At 38.4% G+C, this 16,937-nt stretch overlaps 1 protein-coding gene across 1 annotated transcript; it reads left to right on the forward strand.

Annotated features, from left to right (window-relative positions):
- The first annotated feature begins 5,163 nt into the window (after positions 1-5,163).
- Positions 5,164-16,031, forward strand: GNGT1 (G protein subunit gamma transducin 1). Its single transcript, XM_022589951.2, has 2 exons — positions 5,164-5,271; positions 15,880-16,031. The coding sequence occupies exons 1-2, from the start codon at positions 5,176-5,178 to the stop codon at positions 16,006-16,008; spliced, it is 225 nt and encodes a 74-aa protein (XP_022445659.1). The 5' UTR covers positions 5,164-5,175; the 3' UTR covers positions 16,009-16,031.
- The last annotated feature ends 906 nt before the right edge of the window (positions 16,032-16,937 follow it).

The following is a 16,937-nucleotide window of genomic DNA, read 5'->3' on the forward strand; positions in this document are numbered from 1 at the left end:
AGTATGGAGGTTCATTAAAATACTAAACATAAAACTACCATATAACCCAGCAATCCCACTCCTGGGCATATACCTGGAGAAAACCATAATTTGAAAAGATACATGCACCCCAGTGTTCATTGCAGCACTATTTACAATAGCCAGGACATGGAAGCAACCTAAATGTCCATCAACAGAGGAATGGATAAGGAAGATGTGGTACGTATATACAATGGAATATTACTCAGCCATTAAGAAATAACAAAATAATGCCATTTGCAGCAACATGGATGGACCTAGAGATTGTTACACTGAGTGAAGTAAGTTAGACACAGAAAGACAAATATCATATGATATCGCTTATTTGTGGAATCTAAAAACGGGTACAAATTAACTTATTTACAAAACAGAAGTAGAGTCATGGATACAGAAAACAAACTTATGGTTACCAGGGGATAAGGTGGAGGAGGGATGAGATTGGGATTGACATATATACACTACAATATATAAAATAGGTAACTAGTAAGAACCTGCTGTATAGCACAAGGAACTCTACTCAATACTCTGTAATGGTGTATATGGGAAAAGAATCTAAAAAAGAGTGGATATATGTATATGTATAAATGATTCACTTTGCTGTACACCTGAAACTAACATAACATTGTAAATCAACTATACCCCAATAAAAATATTTTTTAAAAAGAGTAATTAAATCATATTATATCTGAATCTTTTATTTTTTGTTTGTAATTTTATATTTTCACTATTATTAAAATTAATATATGTATATAACTATATATTCAGTATAATAAATTTACATATAATTTTTAAAGATTCCACTTTTATAATTTTTGAAGGTTCTATATTATTTTATTTATTTTTTTAATACATCTTTATTGGAGTATAATTGCTTTAAAATGTTGTGTTATTTTCTGCTGTACAACAGAGTGAAACAGCTATATGCATACATATATCCCCATATCCCTTCCCTCTTGAGCCTCCCTCCCACCCTCCCTATCCTACCCTGCTAGGTCGTCACAGAGCATGGAGCTGATCTCCCTGTGCTATGCAGCTGCTTCCCACTAGCTATCTATTTTACGTTTGATAGTGTATATATGTCAGTGCTACTCTTTCACTTCGTCCCAGCCTGCCCTTCCCCCTCTGTGTCCTCAAGTGCATTCTCAAAGTCTGCATTTTTATTTCTGCCCTACCACTAGGTTCCTCAGTACCATTTTTCTAGATTCCATATATATGCATTAGCATATGGTATTTGCTTTTCTCTTTCTGACTTACTTCACTCTGTATGACAGACTCTAGGTCCATCCATCTCACTACAAATAACTCAATTTCATTTCTTTTTATGGCTGAGTAATATTCCATTGTATATATGTGCCACATCTTCTTTATCCATTCCTCTGTCGATGGACACTTAGGTTGCTTCCATGTCCTGGCTATTGTAAATAGAGCTGCAATGAACATTTTGGTACATGACCCTTTTTGAATTATGGTTTTCTCAGGGTATATGCCCAATAGTGGGATTGCTGGGTCATATGGTAGTTCTATTTGTAGTTTTTTAAGGAATCTCCATACTGTTCTCCTTAGTGGCTGTATCTATTTACATTCCCACCATCAGTGTAGGAGGGTTCCGTTTTCTCCACACCCTCTCCAGAAGTTGTTGTTTCTAGGTTTTTTGATGTTGGCCATTCTGACTGGTGTGAGGTGGTACCTCATTGTGGTTTTGATTTGCATTTCTCTAATGATTAGTGATGTTGAGCACCTTTTCATATGCTTGTTGGCCATCTGTATGTTTTCTTTGAATCCTTTTAAATCCTTGACTTCAATACAACTCTGAGCATTTGAACTCTCCATGCGGACAATATATGCTGTGCTTCTCTGTGTATCTAGGTGTCCTTGAGGGTGGTGAGAGTTTTGATCCTCACTCTTTGAAATTTTTCATACAAGACCCATGGTATCAAATTTGGCAAGCGTTCTCAAATCTTCTAAGATTCACCTCCACCAAATGAAGTGTGTTTTGCTTAAATTATTATTAAATATGGTGAATCACAGCATTTTAGAGTTAAGAAATCATTTGTTATTAATATGAAGTTATATACTGGAGGGGAGCAGAATATGCCACCCCAAAGTATTCCTCTCTGGCATAAGGAGTATTTTGAGCTAATTATTTTTAAGAAACAGCAGACACAGGGGAAGCCATGAAAACCAAGTAGAAGTTATCCTCTTATAAGAGACATTTACATTTATAAGGGAAATCTCCATTTGTAATTGTGTCTCCCTCTCTGTACCAGAAAGAGGAGGATGAATCTAAATCTCTAAAAGCTCTTATCAATGGAGAAGGCAGCAACTCAACTCTCATAACTCTTGTTTACTGTGCTTTGCCTGCTAACCTCCCATGTCTGACTCCCCCTCCCCCTCCCCAGCATCTTCTTTTGTCTTTAGCTGGAAGCAGCCTTTAAGGTGGTGGCTTGGGCCATTTGTGGGAGTTACTCAGTTTTCCTGGGTCTCTCCCACGTATACAGGAGGTATATACGTTACTAAACTTTTGTTTGTTTTTCTTCTATTAATCTTTTATTACAGGATGGTCTCAGCCAAGAACCTAGAAGTATAGAGGGAAAATTATTTTTCCTCCCCTGCAACATCATGCACTTTTCTCTATGTTTAGGTGAATATTTCTGACGTAAGTTGCAAGTGACTTTATCAATACTTCATGATTCTCTTCTGTATACCAAACAATATACAAAATAATACACAGTGATAAGGACATAAGTTATGAAAGATACGGATGCTCTTGTAAAGGTCTTTACAATCCTTCGTGTCTTAGAGTTCTTAGAAGCAGAGCCTAAGACAGGGACACTTGTCCAAGTGATTTATTGATGGTGAGCTCTCAGGAGAAATCTCTGAAGGAAGGAGGAAAGCAGGATGAAGGAGGAGAAGACAGGCAAAGATGCGGTTTCAGAAGTCTAGCTTCATCCTGAACCCATGGGGTGCTCAGGAAGTTTCTCAATTACACCAAGGCTTTTCAGCCCAGAGGCAAGTTGTCTGGGCTATTAGAACCCCACTTCAGCCAGCCATTTGCTACAGGACACCCACAGGGGCCAGTTGTCATAATCTTCCAGACATCACCAGCTGAAGTGGCTTCCATCAGCTAAGGACAAACGTATGTAAAGGTTTGGTGGTCAACAACTGCAGCTTCTGGAGGTATAAATACCCCAACCTGGAAAGGGAAAGGGGGGTCTGGGAAGGGCACCAACGGCATCTACTACACATGGTATTAAAGGAGCTAAATCATGTCCACATGATATCCTTTAAGAGCATTTATAAAGCCACCTATCAGCAAGTGACATGTAAGACAACACAATCTGAAACTCTAGAGGTACAGAGTGAGTAACATCAGCTAACATGTACTGAGGGCTTGCTCCATGCTATGCAGTGTTATGTGATCTTTATTCTTCTCAGAAAATATCTACAATGTAGGTACTATTATTGCTCCTATTTCCTAGTAAACTGAGGCACAGAGAGGTTACATAACTTGATCAGGACCACACAGCCAGCAAGTGCCAGTGAGTGATCATTTCATTGGCAATATATGGTAAAGCTTCTCTGGAACAGAGAAAATGAAATTCTAACCCCTACCCCAAATCAAAATCCCTTAAGTTGGGCCTCTATTTTAACAAATTCTTAAAGTGATTCTTCAAAGTCACTGCCAAGTGGAAAACATTTTCCAAGATGGAGAAAAGTTGTGCAAAAGACAACATCAACAGGTAAAAATGATCAGCAGAAACAGAGGTGCTTGTGAATTTTTGCAGGTAGTCTGAAGGGAGTAAGAAGGAAGGTAAGAATAACCCTGAGAATGGGCTCTTGAATACCAAGCAATAATTACACAGGAAGAAATAACTTTTTTGTTGTCATATTGATTCTTAAAATAAGAACAGAATAAAATAAAAATTAAAAGGATAGGAAACATTGGCTTTGGGTACCCATCGGGTACCTCTGTGCTGGCCTATGTAGGTATTTATCCCTAAAAAATAGGTTAAACTACCTCCTTTCCAGAGAAGAACAGGATATTATAAAACAAAGAAGGAAAATAATATTTCCTCAAATGTTTTGGAAATGAAAATACTATATAAATGCAAGGAAGTAAGTTAATTGCTGAAATGTGATTAGCAGTGCATTTTTATGTAGATGTATGATGTTGTTTTCTGAAATAACATGTGACCTGAATGTGTCTACTTTAATAAAAATATGTCATCATAGAAGTTGGACCAGAGAAACAAAAGAGAAGAGAGGACCTAAAGAGGACAGATTATAAAGCATGATGCCACTTGGCTACAATGAAATATTTTCCAGGCAATTTCATACAGGAATCACTAGCTACTGTGCCGTCTTTCCCATTGCCCATTGATCTAATTAAGAAGAAGAAGACATTGCTAAAAGGGCAGAAGAGTCTGTTTTTTTATGATGTACATCAGGAGATCAGACTCCCCGCATCCCCTTTATCCTGCTGCATTTGCTCATCATTGCTGTCCAATTCGTTGTGACAATTACATACAAAAAAATTCCAGGAGAAACACATCTAAGTAGTATGCTAGTTTGTTTCTAACAAGGTTATTTGTTTGTTATATTTTCATTCCATTGGTTTATATTTCAATCCATTATTTATAAGGAACTTATAATGACACTTTTTGTATGTTTCTCTGTTAATACCAGATCAGATACTCCAGCGAATTAGGGGATTAATGGGTAGTCCTCAGAATGACCTCAAACTAACTTAAATGGCATAAATCATATGAGGGAGGGCTTTGGAGTTGGGGATAAGGGTTGGAACCTCAAGTTTTTACACTGTGTCAAATAAACAGGGAAAAGGAGGAGCATTGGATATTTAAGATTATTTACTGACTGAACTGACCTCTCCCCACAAACCTACTAGCAGGTGTTTAGAGTCAAATACTTAGTTTAATCATATTAATGAAGATTATAAGGAAGCTTTAAAACCTCAAGGCTAGTGTGCAGTGCTAGAATTGTTCAAAGAGCATTCAAGAGAAATTGACTACCACAGGAAGTTAAAACAAACAGTTCACTTAGTAAGTTAAGAGCTGAGGGAAGGGTTGGCTAACATTAACTTGACGTGAGTCTAGCAATTCAGGTGTATGAACTTTCTACCTTTTCAGCAGGCAAAAGATGCCAGTGATCAATATTGAGGACCTGACAGAAAAGGACAAATTGAAGATGGAAGTTGACCAGCTCAAGAAAGAAGTGACACTGGAAAGAATGCTGGTAAACTGCTGCTCTGTTTTGAATTTTATTTTTAAACTAGAGATAACTGTAGCACTACCAGGTTAAAAACCATTGAAGGGGAGCAGAATTTGCCACCCCAAAATATGCCTTTTTGGCATATGGATTATTTTAGGCTGATTATTTTTGAAAAATAGCAGACGCAGGGGAAGCTCTGAAAACCAACTAGAAGTTTCCCTTTCCTAAGAGACAGTTACATTTATAAGGGAAATCTCCATTAGTAAGGGTGTCTCCTTCTCTGTATCAGGAGGAGAAGCATGACTCTAAATCTCTAGAAACTCTTATCATGGAGAACACAAGGATTAGATCTGCTTAACAGCCTTACCCTTGTTTGCTGTTGTTAAAAAACAAAATTCAACTGAGTAAATTTGAAGATATAATTGGCTTTATTAAATAATTCATGAATTGGGCAGCATCCCATCTAGCAAGTAGAAAGGCTCACCAAGGAACTGTACAAAATGGAAGGTTTTTATAGGCACAAAGGGGTGGGAGAAGGAAGTCATAAACAAAAGAAAGAATTATTTCAGGCAGGAGCAACTTCCTTTGTGGGAAGAGCAGGGGTCTATCATGCAGATTACCTCACTAGTGCTGATCAGGAAGTTACAGATTGATAGGTTTAAATTCCACTCCTGGGAAAGGCTGAAACTGCAGTTAAGTTAGGTATTAAGTTTTGGTTTGTTGATGTGGAGCTTTGTCCATTTAGGGACTGTTCTTTGTTTTTGCTTTGTTTTGTTTTTTTAATACTGTGCTTTTCCTTTTTTTTTTTTTTTTTTATTCCCAAATAAAAAACGTGTATTTGGGGTGTTAAGAATTACAGTTCAGGAGACAGATTTGGGTAAAACGGAAAGAGTGTTCCAGGGAAGAGAAAGAGTCAGGGGCTTACAAAGGCAAAGCCAAGAGGTTGTACTCTGACATAAGGGAGGAAATATTTGTCCTTAAGGGGTAGGCTGTCGTGAATTATTTTAGGGTAAGGTTCTGGTAATTATCTTAAGCCCATAACTGGCTCCCCACACCCCTGTCATCCACACCTACCATCTTCTTTGGTCTTTCACTGCAGTGGGATTTAAGATGGTGGCTTGGACTATTTCAGGGAGCTACTCAGTTTTCCTGAGTCTCTCCCTTGTATACAGAAGGTATACATGTTATTAAACTTATGTTTGTTTTTCTCCTGTTAATCTGTCTTTCTTATTACAGGATTATCTCAGTCAAGAACCTAGAAGTGTAGAGGGAAAATTATTTTTCCTCTCCCACATCATTGACTGGAGAAACTCAATATAGTTGAAAATAAGTTGTTCAGATAAAATTCATCAGAAATTAAGAAAATTAATAATCATAATTATCTTTTGATTTAGAGTTAAAATCAACAGTTTGGCAAACTATTTTCCATAAGCCAAATCCAGCACTTAGCCTGTTTTTCTATGGCCACTAAGCTAAAAATGTTTTAAAATTTTTATAGTTGCTTTATTTTTATTTATTTTTAAATTTTTTTACATCTTTATTGGAGTATAATTGCTTTACAATGGCGTGTAAGTTTCTGCTTTATAACAAAGTGAATCAGTTATACATACACATATGTTCCCATATCTCTTCCCTCTTGCATCTCCCTCCCTCCCACCCTCCCTATCCCACCCCTCCAGGCGGTCACAAAGCACCAAGCTGATCTCCCTGTGCTATGCGGCTGCTTCCCACTAGCTATCTACCTAACGTTTGGTAGTGTATATATGTCCATGCCTCTCTCTTGCTTTGTCACAGCTTACCCTTCCCCCTCCCCATATCCTCAAGTCCATTCTCTAGTAGGTCTGTGTCTTTATTCCTGTCTTACCTCTAGGTTCTTCATGACATTTTTTTTTTCTTAAATTCCATATATATGTGTTAGCATATGGTATTTGTCTTTCTCTTTTGACTTACTTCACTCTGTATGACAGACTCTAGGTCTATCCACCTCATTACAAATAGCTCAATTTCGTTTCTTTTTATGGCTGAGTAATATTCCATTGTATATATGTGCCACATCTTCTTTATCCATTCATCCGATGATGGACACTGTCTTGATTACTGTAGCTTTGTAGTATAGCCTGAAGTCAAGGAGCCTGATTCCTCCAGCTCTGTTTTTCTTTCTCAAGATTGCTTTGGCTATTCAGGGTCTTTTGTGATTCCATACAAATTGTGAAATTTTTGTCCTAGTTCTGTGAAAAATGCCATTGGTAGTTTAATAGGGATTGCACTGAATCTGTAGAATGCTTTGGGTAGTGTAGTCATTTTCACAGTGTTGATTCTTCCAATCCAAGAACATGGTATATCTCTCCATCTGTTTGTATCATCTTTAATTTCTTTCATCAGTGTCTTATAGTTTTCTGCATATAGGTCTTTTGTTTCCTTAGGTAGGTTTGTTCCTAGTCCTAGGTATTTTATTCCTTTGGTTGCAGTGGTAAATGGGAGTGTTTCCTTAATTTCCCTTTAAGATTTTTCATCATTAGTGTATAGGAATGCAAGAGATTTCTGTGCATTAATTTTGTATCCTGCTACTTTACCAAATTCATTGATTAGCTCTAGTAGTTTTCTGGTAGTGTCTTTAGGATTCTCTATGTATAGTATCATGTCATCTGCAAACAGTGACAGCTTTACTTTTTTTCCAATTTGGATTCCTTTTATTTTTTTTTCCTCTCTGATCGCTGTGGCTAAAACTTCCAAAACTATGTTGAATACTAGTGGTGAGAGTGGGCAACCTTGTCTTGTTCCTGATCTTAGTGGAAATGATTTCAGTTTTTCACCATTGAGAATGATGTTGGCTGTGGATTTGTCATATATGGCCTTTATGATGTTGAGGAAAGTTCCCTCTATGCCTACTTTCTGGAGGGTTTTTATCATAAATGGGTGTGTAATTTTGTCGAAAGCTTTTTCAGCATCTATTGAGATGATCATATGGTTTTTATCCTTCAGTTTGTAAATATGGTGTATCACATTGATTGATTGGCATATATTGAAGAATCCTTGCATTCCTGGGATAAACCCCACTTGATCATGGTGTATGATCCTTTTAATATGCTGTTGGATTCTGTTTGCTAGTATTTTATTGAGGATTTTTGCATCTATGTTCATCGGTGATATTGGCCTGTAGTTTTCTTTTCTTGTGACATATTTGTTTGGTTTTGGTATCAGGTTGATGGTGGCCTCATAGAATGAGTTTGGGAGTGTTCCTCCCTCTGCTATATTTTGGAAGAGTTTGAGAAGGATAGGTGTTAGCTCTTCTCTAAATGTTTGATAGAATTTGCCTGTGAAGCCATCTGGCCCTGGGCTTTTGTTTGTTAGAAGATTTTTAGCCACAGTTTCAATTTCAGTGCTTGTGATTGGTCTGGTTATATTTTCTGTTTCTTCCTGGTTCAGTCCCGGAAGGTTGTGCTTTTCTAAGAATTTGTCCATTTCTTCCAGGTTGTCCATTTTATTGGCATATAGTGGCTTGTAGTAATCTCTCATGATCCTTTGCGTTTCTGCAGTGTCACTTACTTCTCCCTTTTCATTTCTAATTCTGTTGATTTGAGTCTTCTCCCTTTTTTTCTTGATGAGTCTGACTAATGGTTTATCAATTTTGTTTATCTTCTCAAAGAACCAGCTTTTAGTTTTATTGATCTTTACTTTCGTTTCCTTCATTTCTTTTTCATTTATTTGTGATCTGATCTTTATGACTTCTTTCCTTCTGCTAACTTTGAGGTTTTTTGTTCTTCTTTCTCTAATTGCTTTAGGTATAAGGTTAGATTGTTTATTTGAGATGTTTCTTGAGGTAGGCTTGTATTGCTATAACTTCCCTCTTAGAACTGCCTTTGCTGCATCCCATAGGTTTTGGGTCATCGTGTTTTCATTGTCATTTGTTTCTAGGTATTTTTTGATTTCCTCTTTGATTTCTTCAGTGATCCCTTGGTTATTAAGTAGTGTATCCATGTGTTTGTATTTTTTACAGATTTTTTTCCTGTAATTGATATCTAGTCTCATAGTGTTGTGGTCAGAAAAGATACTTGATATGATTTCAATTTTCTTAAATTTACCAAGGCTTGATTTGTGACCCAAGACATGATCTATCCTGGAGAATGTTCCATGAGCACTTGAGATGAAAGTGTATTCTGTTGGTTTTGGATGGAATGTCCTATAAATATCAATTAAGTCCATCTTGTTTAATGTATCATTTAAAGCTTGTTTTTCCTATTTATTTTCATTTTGGATGATTAGTCCATTGGTGAAAGTGGAGTGTTAAAGTCCCCTCCTATGCTTATGTTACTGTCGATTTCCCCTTTTAGGGCTGTTAGCATTTGCCTTATGTATTGAGGTGCTCCTATGTTGGGTGCATATATATTTATAATTGTTAAATCTTCTTCTTGGATTGATCTCTTGATCATTATGTAATGTCCTTTGTCTCTTGTTATATGAGAATTGCTACTCCAGCTTTCTTTTGATTTCCATTTTCATGGAATATCTTTTTCCATCCCCTCACTTTCAGTCTGTATGTGTCCCTAGGTCTGAAGTGGGTTTCTTGTAGACAGCAAATATATGGGTCTTGTTTTTGTATCCATTCAGCCAGTCTGTGTCTTTTGGTTGGAGCGTTTAATCCATTTACATTTAAGGTAATATCGATATGTATCTTCCTATTACCATTTTCTTAATTTTGGGGTTTTGTTTTTGTAAGTCTTTTCTTTCTCTTGTGTTTCTTGCCTAGAGAAGTTCCTTTAGCATTTGTTGTAAAGCTGGTTGGGTGGTGCTGAATTCCTTTAGCTTTTGCTTGTCTGTAGAGGTTTTAATTTCTCTGTTGAATCTGAATGAGATCTTTGCTGGGTAGAATAATCTGGTTTGTAGGTTTTTCCCTTTCATCACTTTAAATATGTCCTGCCACTCCCTTCTGGCTTGCAGAGTTTCTGCTGAAAGATCAGCTGTTAACCTTATGGGGATTCCCTTGTATGTTATTTGTTGCTTTTCCCTTGCTGCTTTTAATATTTTTTATTTGTGTTTAATTTTTGATAGTTTGATTAATATGTGTCTTGGAGTGTTTCTCCTTGGATTTATCCTGTATGGGACTCTCTGTGCTTCCTGGACTTGATTGACTATTTCCTTTCCCATGTTAGGGAAGTTTTCAACTATAATCGCTTCAAATATTTTCTCAGTCCCTTTCTTTTTCTCTTCTTCTTCTGAGACCCCTATTATTCAATTGTTGGTGCATTTAATGTTGTCCAAAAGGTCTCTGAAACTGTCCTCAATTCTTTTCATTCTTTTTTCTTTATTCTGCTGTGTGGTAGTTATTTCTACTAGTTTATCTTCCAGGTCAGTTATTCGTTCTTCTGCTTCAGTTATTCTGCTATTGATTCCTTTTAGAGAATTTTTAATCTCATTTATTGTGTTGTTCATCATTGTTTGTTTTCTCTTTAGTTCTTCTAGGTCCTTGTTAAATGTTTCTTGTATTTTCTCCATACTATTTCCAAGATTTTGGATCATCTTTACTGTCATTACTCTGAATTCTTTTTCAGGTACACCGCCTATTTCCTCTTTATTTGTTTGGTCTGCTAGGTTTTTACTTTGCTCCTTTATCTGCTGCATATTTCTCTGTGTTCTCATTTTGCTTAACTTACTGTGTTTGGGGTCTCCTTTTCACAGGCTGCAAGTTCATAGTTCCCATTGTTTTTGTGTCTGCCCCCAGTGGGTAAGGTTTGTTCAGTGGGTTGTGCAGGTTTCCTGGTGAAAGGGACTGGTGCCTGTGTTCTGGTGAATGAGGCTGGATTTTGTCTTTCTGGTGGGCAGGACCGTGTCCAGTGCTGAGTTTGGGGGTGTCTGTGAACTTATTATGATTTTAGGTAGCCTCTCTGCTAATGGGTGGGGATGTGTTCCTGTCTTGCTAGTTGCTTGTCATGGGGTGTCCAGCAGTGGAGCTTTTGGTTGTTGAGTGGAGCTGAGTCTTAGCGTTGAGACAGAGATCTCTGGGAGAGCTCTCACGATTGATATTACGTGGGGCCAGGAGGTCTCTGGTTTTCCACTGTCCTGAACTCGGCTCTCCCACCTCAAAGCCTCAGGCCTGACACCCCGCTGGAGCACCAAGACCCTGTCAGCCACACGGCTCAGAGTGAAAAGGGAAAAACACAAAAGAAAGAAAGAAAGCAAATAAATAAAGTTATTAAAATTTTAAATATTATTAAAATAAAAAAGTAATTTAAAAAAAGAAGAGAGCAACCAAACCAATAAACAAATCCACCAATGATAACAAGTGCTAAAAACTATACTAAGGTAAACATAAAAATGAGAATCTAGTCAGTCACATACAGCAAACCCCAAGTCTACAGTTGCTCCCAAAGTCCACCTCCTCAATTTTGGGATGATTTGTTATCTATTCAGGTACTCCACAGATGCAGGGTACATCAAGTTGATTGTGGAGATTTAATCCGCTGCTCCTCAGGCTGCTGGGAGAGATTTCCCTTTCTCTTTGTTCGCACAGCTCCTGGGGTTCAGCTTTGGATTTCGACCTGCCTCTGCGTGTAGGTTGCCTGAGGGTGTCTGTTCTTCGCTCAGACAGGACGGGGTTAAAGGAGCAGCTGATTCAGGGTCTCTGGCTCACTCAGGCCGGGGGGAGGGAGGGGTGCAGGATGCGGGGCAAGCCTGTGGTGGCAGAGGCCGGCGTGACGTTGCAACAGCTTGAGGTGTGCCATGTGTTCTCCTGGGGAAGTTGTCCCTGGATCACGGGACCCTGGCAGTGGTGGCTGCACAGGCTCCCGGGAGGGGAGGTGTGAATAGTGACCTGTGGTCGCACACAGGCTTCTTGGTGGCAGCAGCAGCAGCCTTAGCATCTCGTGCCTGTCTCTGGGGTCCGCACTGATAGCTGTGGCTCGCGCCCATCTCTGGAGCTCGTTTAGGCGGTGCTCTGAATCCCCTCTCCTCACGCACCTCAAAACAATGGTCTCTTGCCTCCTAGGCAGCTCCAGACATTTTCCCAGATTCCCTCCTGGCTAGCCGTGGTGCACTAGCCCCATTCAGGCTGTGTTCATGCAGCCAACCCCAGTCCTCTCTGGGGTCTGACCTCCGAAGCCCGAGCCTCAGCCCCCAGCCCCTGTCCGCCCCAGTGGGTGAGTAGACAAGCCTCTCAGGCTGGTGAGTGCTGGTCGGCAGTGATTCTCTGTGCGGGAATCTCTCCGCTTTGTCCTCCGCACCTCCGTTGTAGTGCTCTCCTCCGCGGCTCCAAAGCTTTCCCCCTCCGCCACCCGCAGTCTCCGCCCGCGAAGGGGCTTCCTAGTGTGTGGAAACATTTCCTCCTTCACGGCTCCCTCCCACTGGTGCAGGCCCTGTCCCTATCCTTTTGTCTCTGTTTATTCTTTTTTCTTTTGCCCTACCCAGGTACATGGGGAGTTTCTTGCCTTTGGGGAAGCCTGAGGCCTTCTGCCAGCATTCAGTACGTGTTCTGTAGGAGTTGTTCCATATGTAGATGTATTTCTGATGTGTTTGTGGGGAGGAAGGTGATCTACACGTCTTACTCCTCTGCCATCTTGAAGCGTCCTCCTATAGAGTTGTTTTAAATAAAAGGGAAAGAAAAATAAAATGAAGAATATGAGACATCATATTTTAGCTTAGCAATAAAGTAAAGCAATGCATATAGGCATTTTGTTTTTACTTTTCTAAATTGATAAGCTTCTCTTTATTTGATATTGTTCAAATACTTTTAGCCAAGACATCCCCTCCAGCACTGTCATGGCAAGTAATGAATGAATACATTCTATTCCTTCTTTGCAAATAAAAATGAGTTCACGCACAAGAACTCACTAGTTTCTCCGAAAAATATTTGTCAGATCTTACAAAAGGTTACCAAAAGTCCTCTGCCAGTAGAAGGAGGAGAAATGGCAAAGGAATAAAAGTTTCCACCAAACAGTGACTGAAGCTTAGAAAATGTAGATATGTATTTTAGATTTCTTTGTTTTGGGAACATCAGTAGAACAAAAACTCCTCCACAAGTGATAAGAGTATATTTCATATTTCTTAAAAAAAAAAAAACCTCATCAGGCCAAAGCAATAAAAGAAGCTTGTATTATCTTCATACTTTGCTCAAAACTCTTACTCCCAGTAAAAATTGGAATTTTGGCTTCTTTTATGTTTATAGTTGTCTCAAACTTCCCTGTTGCCCTTTCCATACAGGCAAAACATGTAATTTTTAAAAGATAAAATTAAATCTGTAAACAGCACAGAAGCTTGGAACGCACACCAAAAAAGTTTAAATCCTTATGTTTATAATTGGGGGAAAATAAAGTTTTGAGGTAAAGGAGGGTTATCTTTTTCTTCTTTATTTGAAACATCCAAAAGCTGTTTTGTTATTTATATACTCAGGATTGTTTTGTAGGCAGTTTGTTTGTCGTCATGTTTACTCTTCACTTGTGGCAAGTTCACCTGGGAATTTTTGTTTGGGATAAATATCGCATCCACCCCCATTTGTCAGGTTTTGGGGTTCCTTTGCCCTATTACTCAATGTGTCTTTGCTCTTGGAAGTCAATTTAATCTAATATCAGACTGCCAAAACTACACACACATGCACACACACAGAACTTTCCAAGCCTGAACCCAGAGCTCTGACACAGGATAGCACAGCGTCATCATAGTACGGGTAAGTGGGTATCCTCTGGAACCATATTCCTGGTTCAGATTGTGGCTCTACAACTTACTTCCTGTGTAATACTCACTTAAATGAGCTAACTCATCTGTGCCAGTTTCTTATTCTATAAAATGGGAATAGTAACAATATGTAATTATTATTACTTTAAAAATTATTATTTATATCTATGAACCAGACCGATTCATAATGTGCCTCAACCTACTTTGCTGTTAAGGCAGCATTATTGTCAGAGTAAGACAACTCTTTGCATCCAGTTTCTAAAGCTGAAAGATTTACGATGACTATAAGCGAATATAATAGGCAAAAACTAAAAGCAATCTTTATAGTAATAGCTACCATTTGATTGACTATCTCTGTATGCCAGGTACTTAATGCAATCTGTGCTGCTTCTCATATTTCATAGATGAAGTAACTATACCTTAGATAAACTATTTTAACTAAGGACACACAGCTGGTAAGTGGGCAGAGTCAAAATCAAACCTGGGATGGCCTGAATCCAATGCCCATGCTCCTTCTACCATGCCATGTAATCCTGTATTAAACTATATATACTTATAATAAGGCTCCGTGAAATAATTTTGAAGCACATCCACCCACATAGGATTTTAGGTAGTCTGTTCCTCAGGATCCTCAGATCCTAGCCAGGCACTATCAAAACTAACCCCTCACTGAGTCCTATTCCTGACAACTGGTTGGGGCCCAAAGAGCTGGTGTTTGGAAGACAGGGGAAGAAGTGAATCTAAATCTCAAGTTTGAATTTTGAGGGGAAAAAAGTGAATCTAAAGTATTGCATATTTCAAATGTGTGCATAAACTCCAAGTATCGTCCTGTGAAGGAGCCACCTGAACAATGTCCTGCCCCCGATTAGAAATGATCTGTTCTAATATGTAGATAATGAGTTTGCAGAGTCTAAGTAATCTTAAGTCTTCTGTCTAATGTTGCCTAGAACTTTCATGCAAAAATGGTGTGAAGATTTTATTAAAACAAAATAATAAATTCCTTAGGTAACTTACAGAATGGTCACTTCATGGACTGCCAAAAATGAAGCAGTTTTGTGTTAATGTCATGAAGGATAAATTAAGTGAAAACAAAACAAGTTGACCATTAAAAGAAATGAATAATTTGGTCCCATGTTTGTATATGCATGTGTATACACACACACACACACACACACACACACGTACACATACTCATACTTACGCATGTATAGAACTTTGCCTCTCTCTAAACAGTATGTTACATGGTACATTAACAGGCTCTGGCTGAGTCCATTAAAATACTAAAGCCTGATTTTTCACAGGGTCATTACTATAATGGAGCAGATGACTAAGGAGCAAGCTCATAAGCAAAACAAATGACCTAGTTTAGCCAGTATTTATTTACTGAGCACCAACTAAATGCAGGCTCTGTTCTAGATGCCTGGGATACATGTGAACAAATCAGCCAAAGGTCCCTTTGGAGCTCACCTTCAAGTTTACAATCATGATCAATCATTGTAGACCAGCTTAAAATAAAATTACATGTGTATACTTCTGAGAATCCAGGAGTGGTGATAAGCCTGGAATTTAACAATTATTCATTCCCTTCCACCTTCACAGGTCATATTTTTGGAATGAAGTCAACGATTTAATCAATGCTCACTCTGGTAACGTTCTTGACTTGTGCTGTCAGCTGTGTTCTGATCCCTGGACCCTGTCTCCTCTAAAGGAGCTGGAGGCAGCGTGCGCTGAGAGCCCTTAGCTGGAGTATGGCGGCTGGTTAGCCTTTGCCCAGAGATATCCACAAGGGCAGGGCAGGGAGCAGCTATTTCTTCTTCTCTCGTAGAAAGTACAAATGCATTGGCAGAAAGCAGAATCACATTAAAAAGATAGAACAGACACAAAAATTATTATTATAAATGCATTCTTGGATTCTGCAGTATTCTCTATTAAGCCAAATGAGTCATCTCTTTCCTTTTTTCCTTTAAGGTGTCCAAATGTTGTGAAGAAGTAAGGGATTATGTTGAAGAAAGATCTGGGGAGGATCCATTAGTAAAGGGTATCCCAGAGGACAAAAATCCCTTCAAGGAGCTCAAAGGAGGCTGTGTGATTTCATAAAAAAAATTTTTTTTAATTCCATGGAATACCTTGAGCTTTAATGACATACTGTTTGGTCATATGTAATAATACTATTAAGCATGTACATGAATTTTTAAATTATAAATATGAGCATTTAATAAAATTTGGACTGTGATAATGCATAAGTCTATGCTTTTCTTAAAGTACTTAGCACAGGGTTTAACACATAATTGACAACAAATATTGATTGACCCATTTCTTTAACAATAATATGTTTTATAAATGAGTCTATATTATTCTGGATGCCAGCATATAGTTAATGTTTTATGTTTCTCCATTACCCTTTCAGCACTCTTAATTTCATGGTTAGACTTGTATTTTCCCCAACCTTTCACTTACTTAGAGAATTAAGAAATCTATTGTTTTGGTTCACGGAAAACCTATCTTGGCAGAATGTATGCTGTGAAGAGTTTTGTTGTTGATGTTCTGTTTTTTGTTTCCCTCTTTCAACCCCCAGTCAGCAGCAGTGGTTTTACCATAACCTCTTTCTGCATTCTTACCAATTCTACTTGTCACCAATGACATGACTTTTTCCCAGAATGCCAGTTGGATTAAGGGTTCAGTCTGTGGTCATGGAGCATGGTGGATTTAAGCAGCCCTCAAATAAAGGTCATGAGAAGCCAGAAAGGTCTGGCTCTGGCACTTCACTGCCTGCCTGACTTTGGATAAATTACTTAATCTCAGTTTCTTCTACTGTAGGATAGGGATAATAATGATCCAACCCCCTTTTTCATGGTGGTTAAATATTATACTAGGGTAACTACAGCACTTAGCATATTGTCTGACATGTAAGACCCAATAAGTGTTAACTAGTATTATTATTGGGAACAGAACTAGACAAAACACTTAGAATCCTTTAAGATGCATGCTATTCCATCCCCTCCCCGTGGAGACTCACCAGTATAGTC

The sequence above is a fragment of the Delphinapterus leucas genome, chromosome 9, assembly GCF_059928025.1.
Source record: "Delphinapterus leucas isolate spDelLeu-1000000601 "Yukka" chromosome 9, BTC_Dleu_Yukka2, whole genome shotgun sequence".
Lineage (NCBI taxonomy): Eukaryota > Metazoa > Chordata > Mammalia > Artiodactyla > Monodontidae > Delphinapterus > Delphinapterus leucas.

Excerpts from the sequence above, each read along its gene's own strand:
- GNGT1 (XM_022589951.2), top strand. The coding sequence starts at position 5,176 with ATGCCAGTGATCAATATTGAGGACCTGACAGAAAAGGACAAATTGAAG. Across the intron at positions 5,272-15,879 it reads TGACACTGGAAAGAATGCTG|GTGTCCAAATGTTGTGAAGA; the intron begins GTAAACTGCTGC and ends TTTTCCTTTAAG.